The sequence below is a fragment of the Scardinius erythrophthalmus genome (assembly GCF_964197995.2).
Source record: "Scardinius erythrophthalmus genome assembly, chromosome: 3".
NCBI lineage: Eukaryota > Metazoa > Chordata > Actinopteri > Cypriniformes > Leuciscidae > Scardinius > Scardinius erythrophthalmus.
This window is the reverse complement of record NC_138223.1, coordinates 23,389,391-23,406,822: the sequence shown is the minus strand read 5'-3', so window position 1 is coordinate 23,406,822 and position 17,432 is coordinate 23,389,391. Positions and strand designations below refer to the sequence as shown.

The following is a 17,432-nucleotide window of genomic DNA, read 5'->3' as shown; positions in this document are numbered from 1 at the left end:
ACGGCTCATAACTCATCAACCGTGAGGCGTAGGCTCAAGTGTCTTATATCGCTGGAATCCTTGGCTCGAGGCGGACCAGATGCATGCCTCGGATTTGCTCGTCACCCTTGGAAAACTTTCGGGTATTTGGGTTTTTTCCAAAAACCTACTTTCGCGAACTAGTCCTAGGTTTTTGGCCCGACCGGAACCAAACCAGTGCGGCAAGATTCTCTGGAGTCTGATTGTCAATAATTATAAAAAAAAAGTGTAAATTTCGCTTCACGGTCCCTAAGGGCCGCCAAAATGTTCGAAGTGGGAGGAGCCCATTTTGCTTAATTGGCTATAACTCGTGAACGGAACGGGATTTTTGCACCAAACTCAGCACACGCATGTACGAGCTCATTCTGTGGTCACGTGAAAAAGGGCGCAGCGACTGGCCACTTGGTAGCGCTATAACTGTTAAAAGGGTGTCAAAATGATGTATTTCTATGGAAAAAACACATGAAATGGCTGAAAGCGGCCATCTTGCTGTCTGATTTGCATACAACCTCACAAAATCGGGCATGCGCATGCGTCACGTGATCCTGAAGAAGCTTGAAAACTTTCATGGACGTCGGGCCATTGGTGGCGCTTTAACTGTCATAAAGGTGAGAAGGCCTCTGTATTACCCTATGCAAAATGACATTTAAATGACTGAAAAATGGGGGGAAAAGAGCAGAGCTTCACCAAATTAGCTGCGCACATGCGCCATATTATTCTAAAGAAGCGTGCAAACTTTTATGGAGATCGGGCCATCAGTGGAGGTGTCACAGTTTAAAAGGTAAAAAAAAAAAATGCACCACATTTCCATGATAAATGAGCTAAAAGGGCAACAAACGTTATTTTTCCTCTCCGAGGCACATGTTAGAAGGCTGGATAAAGTTTTTGGAACGCAGCAGCGCAGACGGCAAGCGCCTAGACCCTATAGTTTTTTTTTTAGAGGCCTTTTTGTGGCCCTTTTTTAGCCACTTATTAGGGGTTCAAGCACTTCAGTGCTGAACACCTATTGTAATTGTTAATTTTCCCATGATGCAACATTCAGACATAAAACTGATCGGGCAGACCAAACCGTAAGTCGTGGAGACTTGAAACTTTGGGGGCTGATAGTACTCACACCGCCTACAGCGTCACCAAGGCCCGCCCCGATCGGCCTGACGGGGGCGCTACAGCGGGCAAAAGTACGAAACGGCTCATAACTCATCAACCGTGAGGCGTAGGCTTAAGTGTCTTATATCGCTGGAATCCTTGGCTCGAGGCAGACCAGATGCATGCCTCGGATTTGCTCGCCCTTTGGGCGCCAATTTTGAGTAAATTGAGGTTTTTTGAAAAACCTACTTTTGCGAACTACTCCTAGATTTTTCGCCCGATCGAAACCAAACCAATGCAGAAATATTCTCTGGACAGAGACTATCAATAATCATCAAAAAAAATTTTAATTTAAATTCACGGTCACTAAGGGAAATCAAAATGTTTGATGGCACCAGGGCCACTTTTACTAAAACAATTATAACTCGTGAACGGAAAGAGATATTTTCGCTAATCTTGGGAAACTTGTTTATGAGCTCAATCTGAGATTACTTGAAAAAAATCGCGACGATTGGCCACTTGGTGGCGCTACAACATGGAAAAAAATGTATGAAAATGGCTATAAACGCACCCAACCGTTAGTCCTTTGAAATCCTCAATCCTTCCCGAGTCCAACAATACCAAATATGCCAGGTTTCTCCTTATAGTTTGTGTATCATTGTCATTAAGCACTTAAAAAACTTGCAATTTTTTTCGAAACCGATAGTCCAAATTTCTTGAAATTTGAAAACATAGATCAATAGCAATAACTATTATAACACAATCATATTTTGTCAGTGTTAATCACTTTATTTGCACTGACACTTCAAATAATTGCTAGTAATGTGGTAAATCATGGTAAATCATGGTTAACTATGCTGTGTGTGTGTGTGTGTGTGTGTGTGTGTGTGTGTGTGTGTGTGTGTGTGTGTGTGTGTGTGTGTAAGCATGCATTGAGTTAACATGGAAAAACTGGTTTGCTTTAGTGCAGAAAACTGGTTTAAAGTGAAAGTGAGCCAATAAGTGGTCTTCTAGTGCCCTCTGCTGGCCATTCTACTTAATAATGAAATATTTTACATGTGCTTTTGCATTCATACTTGGACACACACTAAAAATCACGTATATAACTAACTATTATAACACAATTATATTTTGTCAGTGTTCATCACCTCATTTGCACTGACACTTCACATAATTGCTAGTAATGTGGTTAATCATGCTAGAAACATTGTAAATCATAGTAAATAATACTGAAATGAGGTGTATCAAGGTAAATCATGCTAGAATCCTAATAAATCATTCTGGAACATGGTATATGATAGTAAATCATGCTAGAATCATAGTAAATAATACTAGAATGTGCTAAATTGTTGTGGGAGGAGCCTATTTTACTAAAATGGCTATAACTCAAGAAGTAAATGAGATATCTTCACCAAACTCAGTACACATGTGTATGGGTTCAATTTGAGGTCACAGTAAACAATTCTATGGAGATCGGACCATAGGTGGCGCTATAACTGTTAAAAAGCTTTAAAACCATATATATCCCATGGTAAACTGCCTGTATTGGCTGTAAATGGTCTTTTCCATCCATTATGTCCGTGGTTACATGCTTGCTAAATAAATCTTAATAACTTTTGATGCTTTTGTGCTTAAATGCTTAAAAGGCTTTAACTGCTTGAACCCCGATAAATGCTGCTTGCAGCTTTAATTATTAGGGGTTCAAGCACGAAGTGCTGAAACCCTATTGTAATTGTACTGATTTTTATTAGGGGTTCAAGCACGAAGTGCTGAAACCCTATTGTAATTGTAAGGATTTTTAGGGGTTCAAGCACGAAGTGCTGAAACCCTATTGTAATTGTGCTGATTTTTATTATTATTAGTTAGGGGTTCAAGCACGAAGTGCTGAAACCCTATTGTAATTGTGCTGATTTTTAGGGGTTCAAGCACGAAGTGCTGAAACCCTATTGTAATCGTCCTGATTTTTATTAGGGGTTCAAGCACTTCAGTGCTGAACACCTATTGTAATTGTTAATTTTCCCATGATGCAACATTCAGACATAAAACTGATCGGGCAGACCAAACCGTAAGTCGTGGAGACTTGAAACTTTGGGGGCTGATAGTACTCACACCGCCTACAGCGTCACCAAGGCCCGCCCCGATCGGCCTGACGGGGGCGCTACAGCGGGCAAAAGTACGAAACGGCTCATAACTCATCAACCGTGAGGCGTAGGCTCAAGTGTCTTATATCGCTGGAATCCTTGGCTCGAGGCGGACCAGATGCATGCCTCGGATTTGCTCGTCACCCCGGAAAATCTTCGGGTATTTGGGGTTTTTCCAAAAACCTACTTTCGCGAACTAGTCCTAGGCTTTTGGCCCGACCGGAACCAAACCAGTGCGGCAAGATTCTCTGGAGTCTGACTGTCAATAATTATCAAAAAAAAGTGTAAATTTCGCTTCACGGTCCCTAAGGGCCGCCAAAATGTTCGAAGTGGGAGGAGCCCATTTTGCTTAATTGGCTATAACTCGTGAACGGAACGAGATTTTTGCACCAAACTCAGCACACGCATGTACGAGCTCATTCTGTGGTCACGTGAAAAAGGGCGCAGCGACTGGCCACTTGGTGGCGCTATAACTGTTAAAAGGGTGTCAAAATGATGTATTTCTATGGAAAAAACACATGAAATGGCTGAAAGCGGCCATCTTGCTGTCTGATTTGCATACAACCTCACAAAATCGGGCATGCGCATGCGTCACGTGATCCTGAAGAAGCTTGAAAACTTTCATGGACGTCGGGCCATTGGTGGCGCTTTAACTGTCATAAAGGTGAGAAGGCCTCTGTATTACCCTATGCAAAATGACATTTAAATGACTGAAAAATGGGGGGAAAAGAGCAGAGCTTCACCAAATTAGCTGAGCACATGCGCCATATTATTCTAAAGAAGCGTGCAAACTTTTATGGAGATCGGGCCATCAGTGGAGGTGTCACAGTTTAAAAGGTAAAACAAAAAATGCACCACATTTCCATGATAAATGAGCTAAAAGGGCAACAAACGTTCTTTTTCCTCTCCGAGGCACATGTTAGAAGGCTGGATAAAGTTTTTGGAACGCAGCAGCGCAGACGGCAAGTGCCTAGACCCTATAGTTTTTTTTTTAGAGGCCTTTTTGTGGCCCTTTTTTAGCCACTTATTAGGGGTTCAAGCACTTCAGTGCTGAACACCTATTGTAATTGTTAATTTTCCCATGATGCAACATTCAGACATAAAACTGATCGGGCAGACCAAACCGTAAGTCGTGGAGACTTGAAACTTTGGGGGCTGATAGTACTCACACCGCCTACAGCGTCACCAAGGCCCGCCCCGATCGGCCTGACAGGGGCGCTACAGCGGGCAAAAGTACGAAACGGCTCATAACTCATCAACCGTGAGGCGTAGGCTCAAGTGTCTTATATCGCTGGAATCCTTGGCTCGAGGCGGACCAGATGCATGCCTCGGATTTGCTCGTCACCCCGGAAAATCTTCGGGTATTTGGGGTTTTTCCAAAAACCTACTTTTGCGAACTACTCCTAGATTTTTCGCCCGATCGAAACCAAACCAATGCAGAAATATTCTCTGGACAGATACTATCAATAATCATCAAAAAAATTCTTAATTTAAATTCACGGTCGCTAAGGGAAATCAAAAAGTTTGATGGCACCAGGGCCACTTTTACTAAAACAATTATAACTCGTGAACGGAAAGAGATATTTTCGCTAATCTTGGGAAACGTGTTTATGAGATCAATCTGAGATTACTTGAAAAAAATCGTGACGATTGGCCACTTGGTGGCGCTACAACATGGAAAAAACTTTATGAAAATGGCTATAAACGCACCCAACCGTTAGTCCTTTGAAATCCTCAATCCTTCCCGAGTCCAACAATACCAAATATTCCAGGTTTCTCCTTATAGTTTGTGTATCATTGTCATTAAGCACTTAAAAAACTTGCAATTATCTTCGAAACCGTTAGTCCAAATTTCGTGAAATTTGAAAACATAGATCAATAGCTAAACAATAACGCCCAAATGTCACAATTAAGATAGGAACTGACAAAAATAAATAAACAAATAAAATTTTTAAATCATTGTCACCCATGGATCATTTTTATTCTCTCATAAACAGAAGTGTCTAAACTTCAAAACAAAATGAGATATTTACAACAAATTTGACAGACCTGCATGGGCACACTTTGAGGACACTTAACAAAAGTGGTGGAGATCAGGCAAGATGTGGTGCTATAACTGTCAAAAAAACTTTCCTCAGTAAATTGCCTGTATTGGCTGTAAATGGTATTTTCCATCAATGATATAAGTTTATTTGTTTATTTGGATCCCCATTAGCCTCTTTCTAGGCAGTGGCTACTCTTCCTGGGGTCCCAAAAAGTAAATCATACAAAACTACATTTAATCAACAACAATAAAAAGTCAAGTCAATGAAACGCACTAACCCATCATCCATTCCAAATATCAAAATCAACAATTTAATATATTTTGCCATTAAATATTCCTTTAAATATTTTTTTAAAACTAATTTTTCTTGTAAAAATGTGTGATATCAATGGTAAATGATTCCATATTTTCATTCCTCTATACATTACAGTCCGTTGGTTTCCAGTGGTTTTCGAAACAGGAAATAAAAAACATTCCTTTTATTCATGCCTGGTGTAAAAAAATATGACTAGTACTATTATACAAAAGTTGAGAGTACAGCGCATTAGGAACTCTAGACACAGAAATATTTCTTATAAAATAAAGCAGAGAGACAATCCTTCACCAGTTCATTCTCAGTATATTAGCTCTTCTATAACAGTTTAAAATCAGTCCTGTCGCTCTGTTCTGGACATTTTTTTTTTCAATTACATCCATTTTTTTTATTTACTTGATGCACTGGTAAAAACCACTGGGCAAAAACACGCGAGTCGTCCAATCACTGATTGTGCTGCAGTGACTGACACCCCTGAGAGCCAACAGTAGCGGCATATTCTTAAGGCCCGCCCACTGTTCGCGCAGGCGCTGCCGCTGTCAGCATGATGAGAGAACAGAATAGATCAGATGAGACAGCAGCACGGAAACTTTCTTCAGAAACTCCTTGTACTAAATGATCATCATAATCTATCGGGAACTGTGATTGTGTGCACTTGGAAACTTTGGATGCATCAACTTGTCGTCAGAGAAAGATGTAAAAGGTGAAATCGGAGTAAGATTTATAGTGTGATAATCTTTATTGAACAATCTTCTTAAATTGAATATGTGATGCAGTCTCGTTTTGGTGAGTGACTTTTTTTTGTCATATGTTATCTTATGACAGATATCTATTTCAGAAATGATTTGATTTGAGCTGAGTTGACTAGGCCGCAGTCACAGCGCGAGCTGAACTAGTTAGCCGTGGGCTAAAGCTACCGCGTGTAGCTAACATCTTTGTATCATGAGTTGTGACAGTGACTGTTTTATGAGTGTCGAATCGATGTGTTAAATAAATTTGGATTAATGTGTCATTTGAGCTGTGCATGTCATTTGTTACTGAAATGTTGAGTCAGAAATTAATTATTGTACGTTTGCCTTGTGTTTTCCAAGGCTGCGTTTTCTTGTTCTCTATTTTTTTTCCCTATGTGAACGTGATCGTCAAGTGTATCCTGTTTTGTGCCATAAATAATCCTGTGAAGGTGAATCGTCTGCCTAGTGGATGCAATTACATGCACAAATGCTAACCAGTGCCCATGGACCTGTTTCCCATTTGAACTGTAATTTGAAACCATCAACTGGTAGGATAACTACAATTTTCTTTTGTTTGTTTTTGTTTTTTATATTTATGTGTTGCTATATAAATAAGTGTTACGATGTGTATAGCATGCACAAAAATCAAGGACATTTTTTGTAACGAATGTAGCGAAAACTAAACAGCGTCTCTGCTCATTGAAAGGCTGTCACTCAGTGCACAGTCACATTGTTACAGCAACGGATTGTCTTTGAGTCATTAAACCGTACATGTACAAACATGTTCAAAAACACTGATTCGTTAAAAAGATAGATGTGATGAAACTAGGTGGTAATTATTTTTAACTTTAAGCTCCACTTTCGAACTTCACCTAATTTAATCGAAGCTTTTAGGCTGTTGAATCATTAAAAAGAAACAAGTCGGTGATGTCTGTTTTCATTTACTAACTCTCTATTTTTTCTTATTTGTCACTCATCTTTCTGAAACAAACTACAAAGAGAACTTTTTAATTTATCAATATCATTTTCTCTTTGAATCAGAACAAAATTGTCAACTATTTGCTCTCCTGTTGCACCATATCCTCCCTCCAGTAGATGATCCTTGCTTCTGATTTAATTATGCCCTACCGAATACTATATCTAGGTGTAGCACATCAAGTCAAGTTGCGCACTACATGCTACACAGTGTTGTGTAGGGCTGGGTTTCGATTCAAATTTCAAGAATCGATTCGATTCCGATTCTCAAGATCTTGAATCGATTATCATTATTCGATCCGATCTGATCCGATCTTCGAGATTTAGATAATGTTAATTTCCGCCATGATAAATTTTCCACCATTTTGAATTTTGTCAACAACGTACTTTTACTAACTAGTCCTAGGTTTTTCGCCCCAAACCAGTGCAGAAATGTATAGAAATCCTATAAATGTTAAACAGCTTTAAAACCATGTATTTCCTGTTACATTGCCTGTATTGGCTGTAAATGGTCTTTTCCATCTATTATGTCAGTGGTTACATGCTTGCTAAATAAAACTTAATAGATTTTAAAGCTTTTGTGCTTTAAGGCCTTAAAGGCCTTAACTGCTTGAACCCCGATAAATGCTGCTTGCAGCTTTAATTAGGGGTTCAAGCACGAAGTGCTGAAACCCTATTGTAATTGTACTGATTTTTATTATTAGGGGTTCAAGCACGAAGTGCTGAAACCCTATTGTAATTGTGCTGATTTTTATTAGGGGTTCAAGCATGAAATGCTGAAACCCTATTGTAATTGTAAGGATTTGTAAAACGCATCGTGCAGGACAAACCGTAAGGCCTAGAGACTTGAAACCTGGCCAGATGGTAGGCCTCAATTTGGGGACAACCTATCAGAGTATGACCCCGATTGGCCCATAGGTGGCGCTACAGCAACCAAAAGTTCAAAATCGCTCATAACTCTTAGACCGTTTGTCCCAGGATCAAGTGTCTTATATCGTTGGAATCCTTGGCTCAAGGCGGACAAAATGGCTATCTCCGATTTGGATGTAGGCAGGGAATATTTTCTGCTATGTCGAATTTTGTCCAAAACCTACTTTTGCGAACTAGTCCCTGGTTTTTCGCCCGATCGGAACCAAACCAGTCTAGGACAATTCTCCGGACTCTCTAGATCAATAATTATCGAAAAAAAGTTGAACTTTGGCATGTGGGTGGCTGTAACAGGGTCATTTAGAAAAGGGGCGTGGCAAAATACACTCAAAAGCCTATAAATCCCAAAGGAAAACTCAGAACTTCACAAAAATTGATGAGCATATGTGTCAGAACATGGTGAGGAAGCATGCAGAGTTTCATGGAGATCGGACCATAGGTGGCGCTATAACTGGCAAAAAGCCTTCATTCTTATTAGGGGTTCAAGCATGAAATGCTGAAACCCTATTGTAATTGTAAGGATTTGTAAAACGCATCGTGCAGGACAAACCGTAAGGCCTAGAGACTTGAAACCTGGCCAGATGGTAGGCCTCAATTTGGGGACAACCTATCAGAGTATGACCCCGATTGGCCCATAGGTGGCGCTACAGCAACCAAAAGTTCAAAATCGCTCATAACTCTTAGACCGTTTGTCCCAGGATCAAGTGTCTTATATCGTTGGAATCCTTGGCTCAAGGCGGACAAAATGGCTATCTCCGATTTGGATGTAGGCAGGGAATATTTTCTGCTATGTCGAATTTTGTCCAAAACCTACTTTTGCGAACTAGTCCCTGGTTTTTCGCCCGATCGGAACCAAACCAGTCTAGGACAATTCTCCGGACTCTCTAGATCAATAATTATAGAAAAAAAGTTGAACTTTGGCATGTGGGTGGCTGTAACAGGGTCATTTAGAAAAGGGGCGTGGCAAAATACACTCAAAAGCCTATAAATCCCAAAGGAAAACTCAGAACTTCACAAAAATTGATGAGCATATGTGTCAGAACATGGTGAGGAAGCATGCAGAGTTTCATGGAGATCGGACCATAGGTGGCGCTATAACTGGCAAAAAGCCTTCATTCTTATTAGGGGTTCAAGCATGAAATGCTGAAACCCTATTGTAATTGTAAGGATTTGTAAAACGCATCGTGCAGGACAAACCGTAAGGCCTAGAGACTTGAAACCTGGCCAGATGGTAGGCCTCAATTTGGGGACAACCTATCAGAGTATGACCCCGATTGGCCCATAGGTGGCGCTACAGCAACCAAAAGTTCAAAATCTCTCATAACTCTTAGACCGTTTGTCCCAGGATCAAGTGTCTTATATCGTTGGAATCCTTGGCTCAAGGCGGACAAAATGGATATCTCCGATTTGGATGTAGGCAGGGAATATTTTCTGCTATGTCGAATTTTGTCCAAAACCTACTTTTGCGAACTAGTCCCTGGTTTTTCGCCCGATCGGAACCAAACCAGTCTAGGACAATTCTCCGGACTCTCTAGATCAATAATTATCGAAAAAAAGTTGAACTTTGGCATGTGGGTGGCTGTAACAGGGTCATTTAGAAAAGGGGCGTGGCAAAATACACTCAAAAGCCTATAAATCCCAAAGGAAAACTCAGAACTTCACAAAAATTGATGAGCATATGTGTCAGAACATGGTGAGGAAGCATGCAGAGTTTCATGGAGATCGGACCATAGGTGGCGCTATAACTGGCAAAAAGCCTTCATTCTTATTAGGGGTTCAAGCATGAAATGCTGAAACCCTATTGTAATTGTAAGGATTTGTAAAACGCATCGTGCAGGACAAACCGTAAGGCCTAGAGACTTGAAACCTGGCCAGATGGTAGGCCTCAATTTGGGGACAACCTATCAGAGTATGACCCCGATTGGCCCATAGGTGGCGCTACAGCAACCAAAAGTTCAAAATCGCTCATAACTCTTAGACCGTTTGTCCCAGGATCAAGTGTCTTATATCGTTGGAATCCTTGGCTCAAGGCGGACAAAATGGCTATCTCCGATTTGGATGTAGGCAGGGAATATTTTCTGCTATGTCGAATTTTGTCCAAAACCTACTTTTGCGAACTAGTCCCTGGTTTTTCGCCCGATCGGAACCAAACCAGTCTAGGACAATTCTCCGGACTCTCTAGATCAATAATTATCGAAAAAAAGTTGAACTTTGGCATGTGGGTGGCTGTAACAGGGTCATTTAGAAAAGGGGCGTGGCAAAATACACTCAAAAGCCTATAAATCCCAAAGGAAAACTCAGAACTTCACAAAAATTGATGAGCATATGTGTCAGAACATGGTGAGGAAGCATGCAGAGTTTCATGGAGATCGGACCATAGGTGGCGCTATAACTGGCAAAAAGCCTTCATTCTTATTAGGGGTTCAAGCATGAAATGCTGAAACCCTATTGTAATTGTAAGGATTTGTAAAACGCATCGTGCAGGACAAACCGTAAGGCCTAGAGACTTGAAACCTGGCCAGATGGTAGGCCTCAATTTGGGGACAACCTATCAGAGTATGACCCCGATTGGCCCATAGGTGGCGCTACAGCAACCAAAAGTTCAAAATCGCTCATAACTCTTAGACCGTTTGTCCCAGGATCAAGTGTCTTATATCGTTGGAATCCTTGGCTCAAGGCGGACAAAATGGCTATCTCCGATTTGGATGTAGGCAGGGAATATTTTCTGCTATGTCGAATTTTGTCCAAAACCTACTTTTGCGAACTAGTCCCTGGTTTTTCGCCCGATCGGAACCAAACCAGTCTAGGACAATTCTCCGGACTCTCTAGATCAATAATTATCGAAAAAAAGTTGAACTTTGGCATGTGGGTGGCTGTAACAGGGTCATTTAGAAAAGGGGCGTGGCAAAATACACTCAAAAGCCTATAAATCCCAAAGGAAAACTCAGAACTTCACAAAAATTGATGAGCATATGTGTCAGAACATGGTGAGGAAGCATGCAGAGTTTCATGGAGATCGGACCATAGGTGGCGCTATAACTGGCAAAAAGCCTTCATTCTTATTAGGGGTTCAAGCATGAAATGCTGAAACCCTATTGTAATTGTAAGGATTTGTAAAACGCATCGTGCAGGACAAACCGTAAGGCCTAGAGACTTGAAACCTGGCCAGATGGTAGGCCTCAATTTGGGGACAACCTATCAGAGTATGACCCCGATTGGCCCATAGGTGGCGCTACAGCAACCAAAAGTTCAAAATCGCTCATAACTCTTAGACCGTTTGTCCCAGGATCAAGTGTCTTATATCGTTGGAATCCTTGGCTCAAGGCGGACAAAATGGCTATCTCCGATTTGGATGTAGGCAGGGAATATTTTCTGCTATGTCGAATTTTGTCCAAAACCTACTTTTGCGAACTAGTCCCTGGTTTTTCTATAACAGTTAAAAAGGTGAAAATGATATGAATATAATGACATATTAAGCCAAGAAGTGGTATTTTACTGCCCCCTGCTGTTTAAAATAGTCATGTTGTCATATTGTTCTATAATTTATATTTAGACTTTATAAAATCACTATTTTAACATTTACAATTACATTTAGTCAAAAATCCATCTGTTAAATTATTAGTATTGACAGTTTGATCACATCATATATTTCAAATGTCTGTATCTACAATATAATGTGTGTGTGTAGTCTTAGGTTTCTGAATAAATTCTGAATGATCTGATTAATAGCTTACAAAGACTTTGTGAAATGTTTATAGACCATTCAAATATATTTTCATAATGACATATCCCAATAGCATTGAAAAAACAACATTTGTCTTGTGTGTGTGTGTGTGTGTGTGTGTGTGTGTGTGTGTGTGTGTGTGTGTGTGTGTGTGTGTGTTAACATGCATTATGGATTTAAAATGGAAAAACTGGTTTGCTTTAGTGCAGAAAAATGGTGAAAATCAAGAAGTTTAAAGTGAAAGTGAGCCAATATGTGGTCTTCTACTGCCCTCTGCTGGCCATTCTACTTATTAATGTCTACCCACATATGCTTTTGCATTCATTAGACACTAAAAATCACTTATATAACAATAAAACACTAAAAAATCACTTATATAACAATTACTATTGTAGCACAATCATATTTTGTCAGAGTTTATCACTTCATTTTTACTGATACTTCACATAATTGCTAGCAATGTGGTAAATCATGGTTAAATCACACTAAAAACATGGTAAATCAATAAATGATACTAGAATGTGGTGTATCAAGGTAAATCATACTACAATCCTGGTACATCATTCTAGAACATAGTATATCATGGTACATCATGCTAGAACATGGTAAATCATGGTAAACTATGCTAGAACAGGGTAAATCATGGTAAGCCATGATAAATCATAATAAACTATGGTAAATCATGTTAGAATGTGGTATATCATGGTAAATCATGCTAGAACATGGTAAATCATGGTAAACTATGCTAGAACAGGGTAAATCATGGTAAACTATGATAAATCATAATAAACTATGGTAATCCATGCTAGAATCCCAGTAAACAATGGTAAATCATACTAGAATGTAGTATATCATGGTAAATGATGCTAGAATATGGCAAATCATGCTAGAATCATAGTAAATAATACTAGAATGTGCTAAATTGTTGTGGGAGGAGCCTATTTTACTAAAATGGCTATAACTCAATAAGTAAATGAGATATCTTCACCAAACTCAGTACACATGTGTATGGGTTCAATTTGAGGTCACAGTAAACAATTTTATGGAGATCGGACCATAGGTGGCACTATAACTGTTAAAAAGCTTTAAAACCATATATATCCCATGGTAAATTGCCTGTATTGGCTGTAAATGGTCTTTTCCATCTATTATGTCAGTGGTTACATGCTTGCTAAATAAATCTTAATAACTTTTGATGCTTTTGTGCTTAAATGCCTTAAAGGCCTTAACTGCTTGAACCCCGATAAATGCTGCTTGCAGCTTTAATTAGGGGTTCAAGCACGAAGTGCTGAAACCCTATTGTAATTGTAAGGATTTTTATTATTATTATTATTATTCTTCTGCCGTAAAACGCATCGTGCAGCCCAAACCGTAAGGGCTGGAGACTTGAAACTTTGCCAGATGGTAGTACAAAAATCGAGGAGAGGTTCAGAGATTATGACCCCGATTGGCCCATAGGTGGCGCTATAACAACCAAAAGCGCGAAACTGCTCATAACTCCTAGACCGTATGTCGTAGACTCAAGTGTCTTATATCATTGGAAAGCTGGAAACGTGATGAACAAAACGTATATCTCCGATTTCATTTCCGGTATGGAAATTTTTCCGCCATTTTGAATTTTGTCAAAAAACTACTTTTGCTAATTAGTCCTAGGATTTTTGTCCGATCGGAACCAAACCAGTGCAGAAATGTTCTGTGGAGTCTAAAGATTAATAATTATCAAAAAAAATTCGAAATTTCGATTCATGGTCGCTAGGGGGCATAAAATAAACATTGTGGGAGGAGCCTATTTTACTAAAATGGCTATAACTCAAAAAGTAAATGAGATAGCTTAACCAAACTCGGTACACATGTGTATGGGTTCAGTCTGGGGTCACAGTAAAAAAATCGCGACGATTGAACAATAGGTGGCGCTATAACATGGAAAAAACATGAAAAGGGCTATAACCACCTGACCGTTAGTCCGATTGACTTGAAAATTGGTATGCAGTGTCTTGGCCCAAGGTGCCATATATGTCTATGAGGAAATTGGCGTATCTCAAAAAACATGGCCGCCATTGGCCAATGAAGTTGAGCACCTATTAGACAAGGTTAACGGAGGCCGATCGGAACGAAACTCGATGGGCATGTTCATCTCATGGCCCTAGAGGTCTGTAAGAATTTTGAAAGAAATCGGCCACCAGTTGGCGCTAACGAGTTTTATGGCTCTGTAATCACGTGGTGTTACACTCATCCACACAATATGCATATCATTTGATAGATCTGCTCATGCTGAACAACTTTGCCTCAAGAACCATTGCTGTCAATCAAACCGTTCATTAAATATTCGCGAACATGTTAAAAACCTACTTTTGCGAACTAGTCCTAGGTTTTTCGCCCGATCGGAACCAGACCAGTCTAGGACAATTCTCTGGACTCTCTAGATCAATAATTATCGAAAAAAAGTTGAACTTTTGCATTTGGATGGCTGTAATAGGGTCATTTATAAAATGGGCGTGGCAAAATACACTCAAAAGCCTATAAATCCTAAATGAAAACTAAGAACTTCACAAAAATTGGTGAGCATATGTGACATAACATCATTAACAAGCATGCCAAATTTTATGGAGATCGGACAATAGATGGCGCTATAACTGTTAAAAAGCTTTAAAACCATATATTTCCTATGGTACATTGCCTGTATTGGCTGTAAATGGTCTTTTCCATCTATTATGTCAGTGGTTACATGCTTGCTAAATAAAACCTGATAACTTTTGATGCTTTTGTGCTTAAAAACCCTTAAAGGCCTTAATAGCTTGAACCCCGATAAATGCTGCTTGCAGCTTTAATTATTATTATTATTATTATTATTCTCCCCTAAAACGCATCGTGCAGCCCAAACCGTAAGAGCTGGAACCTTGAAACTTGGCCAAATGGTAGTCCTCAATTTGGGGAGAACCTATCAAAGTATGACCCAGATTGGCCCATAGGTGGCGCTATAGCGACCAAAAGCGCGAAACTGCTCATAACTCCTAGACCGTATGTCGTAGACTCAAGTGTCCTATATCATTGGAAAGCTGGACGCCTGAAGGTCAAAACGTATATCTCCGATTTTATTTCAGGTATGCAAATTTTTCCGCCATTTTGAATTTTGTCAAAAACCTACTTTTGCGAACTAGTCCCTGGTTTTTCGCCCGATCGGAACCAAACCAGTGCAGAAATGTTCTTTGGAGTCTGAAGATCAATAATTATCGAAAAAAAGTCGAAATTTCGATTCCTGGTCGCTAGCGGGTGATAAATTAATGTTGTGGGAGGAGCCTATTTTACTAAAATGGCTATAACTCGAAAAGGAAATGAGATATCTTCACCAAACTTGGTACACATGTGTATGAGTTCAATTTGGGGTCATAGTAAAAAAATTTCGACGATTGATCACATGGTGGCGCTATAACATGAAAAAAACATGAAAAGGGCTATGACCACGTGACCGTTTGTCCGATTGACTTGAAAATTGGTATGCAGTGTCTTGGTCCAAGGTGCCATGTATGTCTATGAGGACATTGGCGTACCTCGAAAAACATGACAGCCATCGACCAATGAAATTTGAGCACCTATTAGACAAGGTTAACGGAGGCCGATCGGAACGATACTCGATGGGCATGTTCAACTCATGGCCCTAGAGGTCTGTAAGAATTTTGAAAGAAATCGGCCACTAGTTGGCGCTAACGAGTTTTATGGCTCTGTAATCACGTGGTGTTACACTTATTGTCACAAAATGCATATCATTTGATAGATCTGCTCATGCTGAACAACTTTGCCTCAAGAACCATTGCTGTCAATCAAACCGTTCATTAAATATTCGCAATTATGTTAAAAACCTACTTTTGCGAACTAGTCCTAGGTTTTTTGCCCGATCGGAACAAAACCAGTCTAGGGTAATTCTCTGGACTCTCTAGATCAATAATTATCAAAAAAAAGTTCAACTTTAGCATTTTTCGCATGGGTATATTGGGTCATAATGAAAATGGGCGTGGCAAAATGCATTTAAAAGCCTATAAATCCTAAACGAAAACTCAGAACTTCACAAAAATTGGTGAGCATATGTACCATAACAGTCTAAACAAGCATGTAAAATTTCATGAAGATCGTACGATAGGTGGCGCTATAACTGTTAAAAAGCTTTGAAAACCATATATTTCCTATGGTAAATTGCCTGTTTTGGCTGTAAATGGTCTTTTCCATCTATTATTTCAGTGGTTAAAAGCTTTACAAATAAAACTTAATGTCTTAAATGCTTATGTGCTTAAAGGCCTTAAATGCTTGAACCCCGATAAATGCTGCTTGCAGCTTTAATTATTAGGGGTTCAAGCACGAAGTGCTGAAACCCTATTGTAATTGTACTGATTTTTATTATTATTATTATTATTATTCTCCCCTAAAACGCATCGTGCAGCCCAAACCGTAAGAGCTGGAACCTTGAAACTTGGCCAAATGGTAGTCCTCAATTTGGGGAGAACCTATCAAAGTATGACCCAGATTGGCCCATAGGTGGCGCTATAGCGACCAAAAGCGCGAAACTGCTCATAACTCCTAGACCGTATGTCGTAGACTCAAGTGTCCTATATCATTGGAAAGCTGGACGCCTGAAGGTCAAAACGTATATCTCCGATTTTATTTCAGGTATGCAAATTTTTCCGCCATTTTGAATTTTGTCAAAAACCTACTTTTGCTAACTAGTCCCTGGTTTTTCGCCCGATCGGAACCAAACCAGTGCAGAAATGTTCTTTGGAGTCTGAAGATCAATAATTATCGAAAAAAAGTTGAAATTTCGATTCCTGGTCGCTAGCGGGTGATAAATTAATGTTGTGGGAGGAGCCTATTTTACTAAAATGGCTATAACTCGAAAAGGAAATGAGATATCTTCACCAAACTTGGTACACATGTGTATGAGTTCAATTTGGGGTCATAGTAAAAAAATTTCGACGATTGATCACATGGTGGCGCTATAACATGAAAAAAACATGAAAAGGGCTATGACCACGTGACCGTTTGTCCGATTGACTTGAAAATTGGTATGCAGTGTCTTGGTCCAAGGTGCCATGTATGTCTATGAGGACATTGGCGTACCTCGAAAAACATGACAGCCATCGACCAATGAAATTTGAGCACCTATTAGACAAGGTTAACGGAGGCCGATCGGAACGATACTCGATGGGCATGTTCAACTCATGGCCCTAGAGGTCTGTAAGAATTTTGAAAGAAATCGGCCACTAGTTGGCGCTAACGAGTTTTATGGCTCTGTAATCACGTGGTGTTACACTTATTGTCACAAAATGCATATCATTTGATAGATCTGCTCATGCTGAACAACTTTGCCTCAAGAACCATTGCTGTCAATCAAACCGTTCATTAAATATTCGCAATTATGTTAAAAACCTACTTTTGCGAACTAGTCCTAGGTTTTTTGCCCGATCGGAACAAAACCAGTCTAGGG

The 17,432-nt window shown here is 39.8% G+C and overlaps 1 protein-coding gene across 2 annotated transcripts in view; it reads left to right on the top strand.

Moving 5' to 3' along the window:
* Positions 1 to 17,432, top strand: part of LOC308687806 (dnaJ homolog subfamily B member 14-like) — a 243,745-nt gene that overhangs the window by 69,847 nt on the left and 156,466 nt on the right. The window contains exon 2 of one of the 2 annotated variants that reach the window (XM_081360611.1): positions 6,694 to 6,881. The exons of the other annotated variant lie outside the window; for it this stretch is intronic. Within the exon in view, the coding sequence (XP_081216737.1) occupies positions 6,803 to 6,881 (79 nt within the window). The 5' untranslated portion in view covers positions 6,694 to 6,802. The remainder of the gene's footprint in view (positions 1 to 6,693; positions 6,882 to 17,432) is intronic. 2 annotated transcript variants of the gene reach the window in all.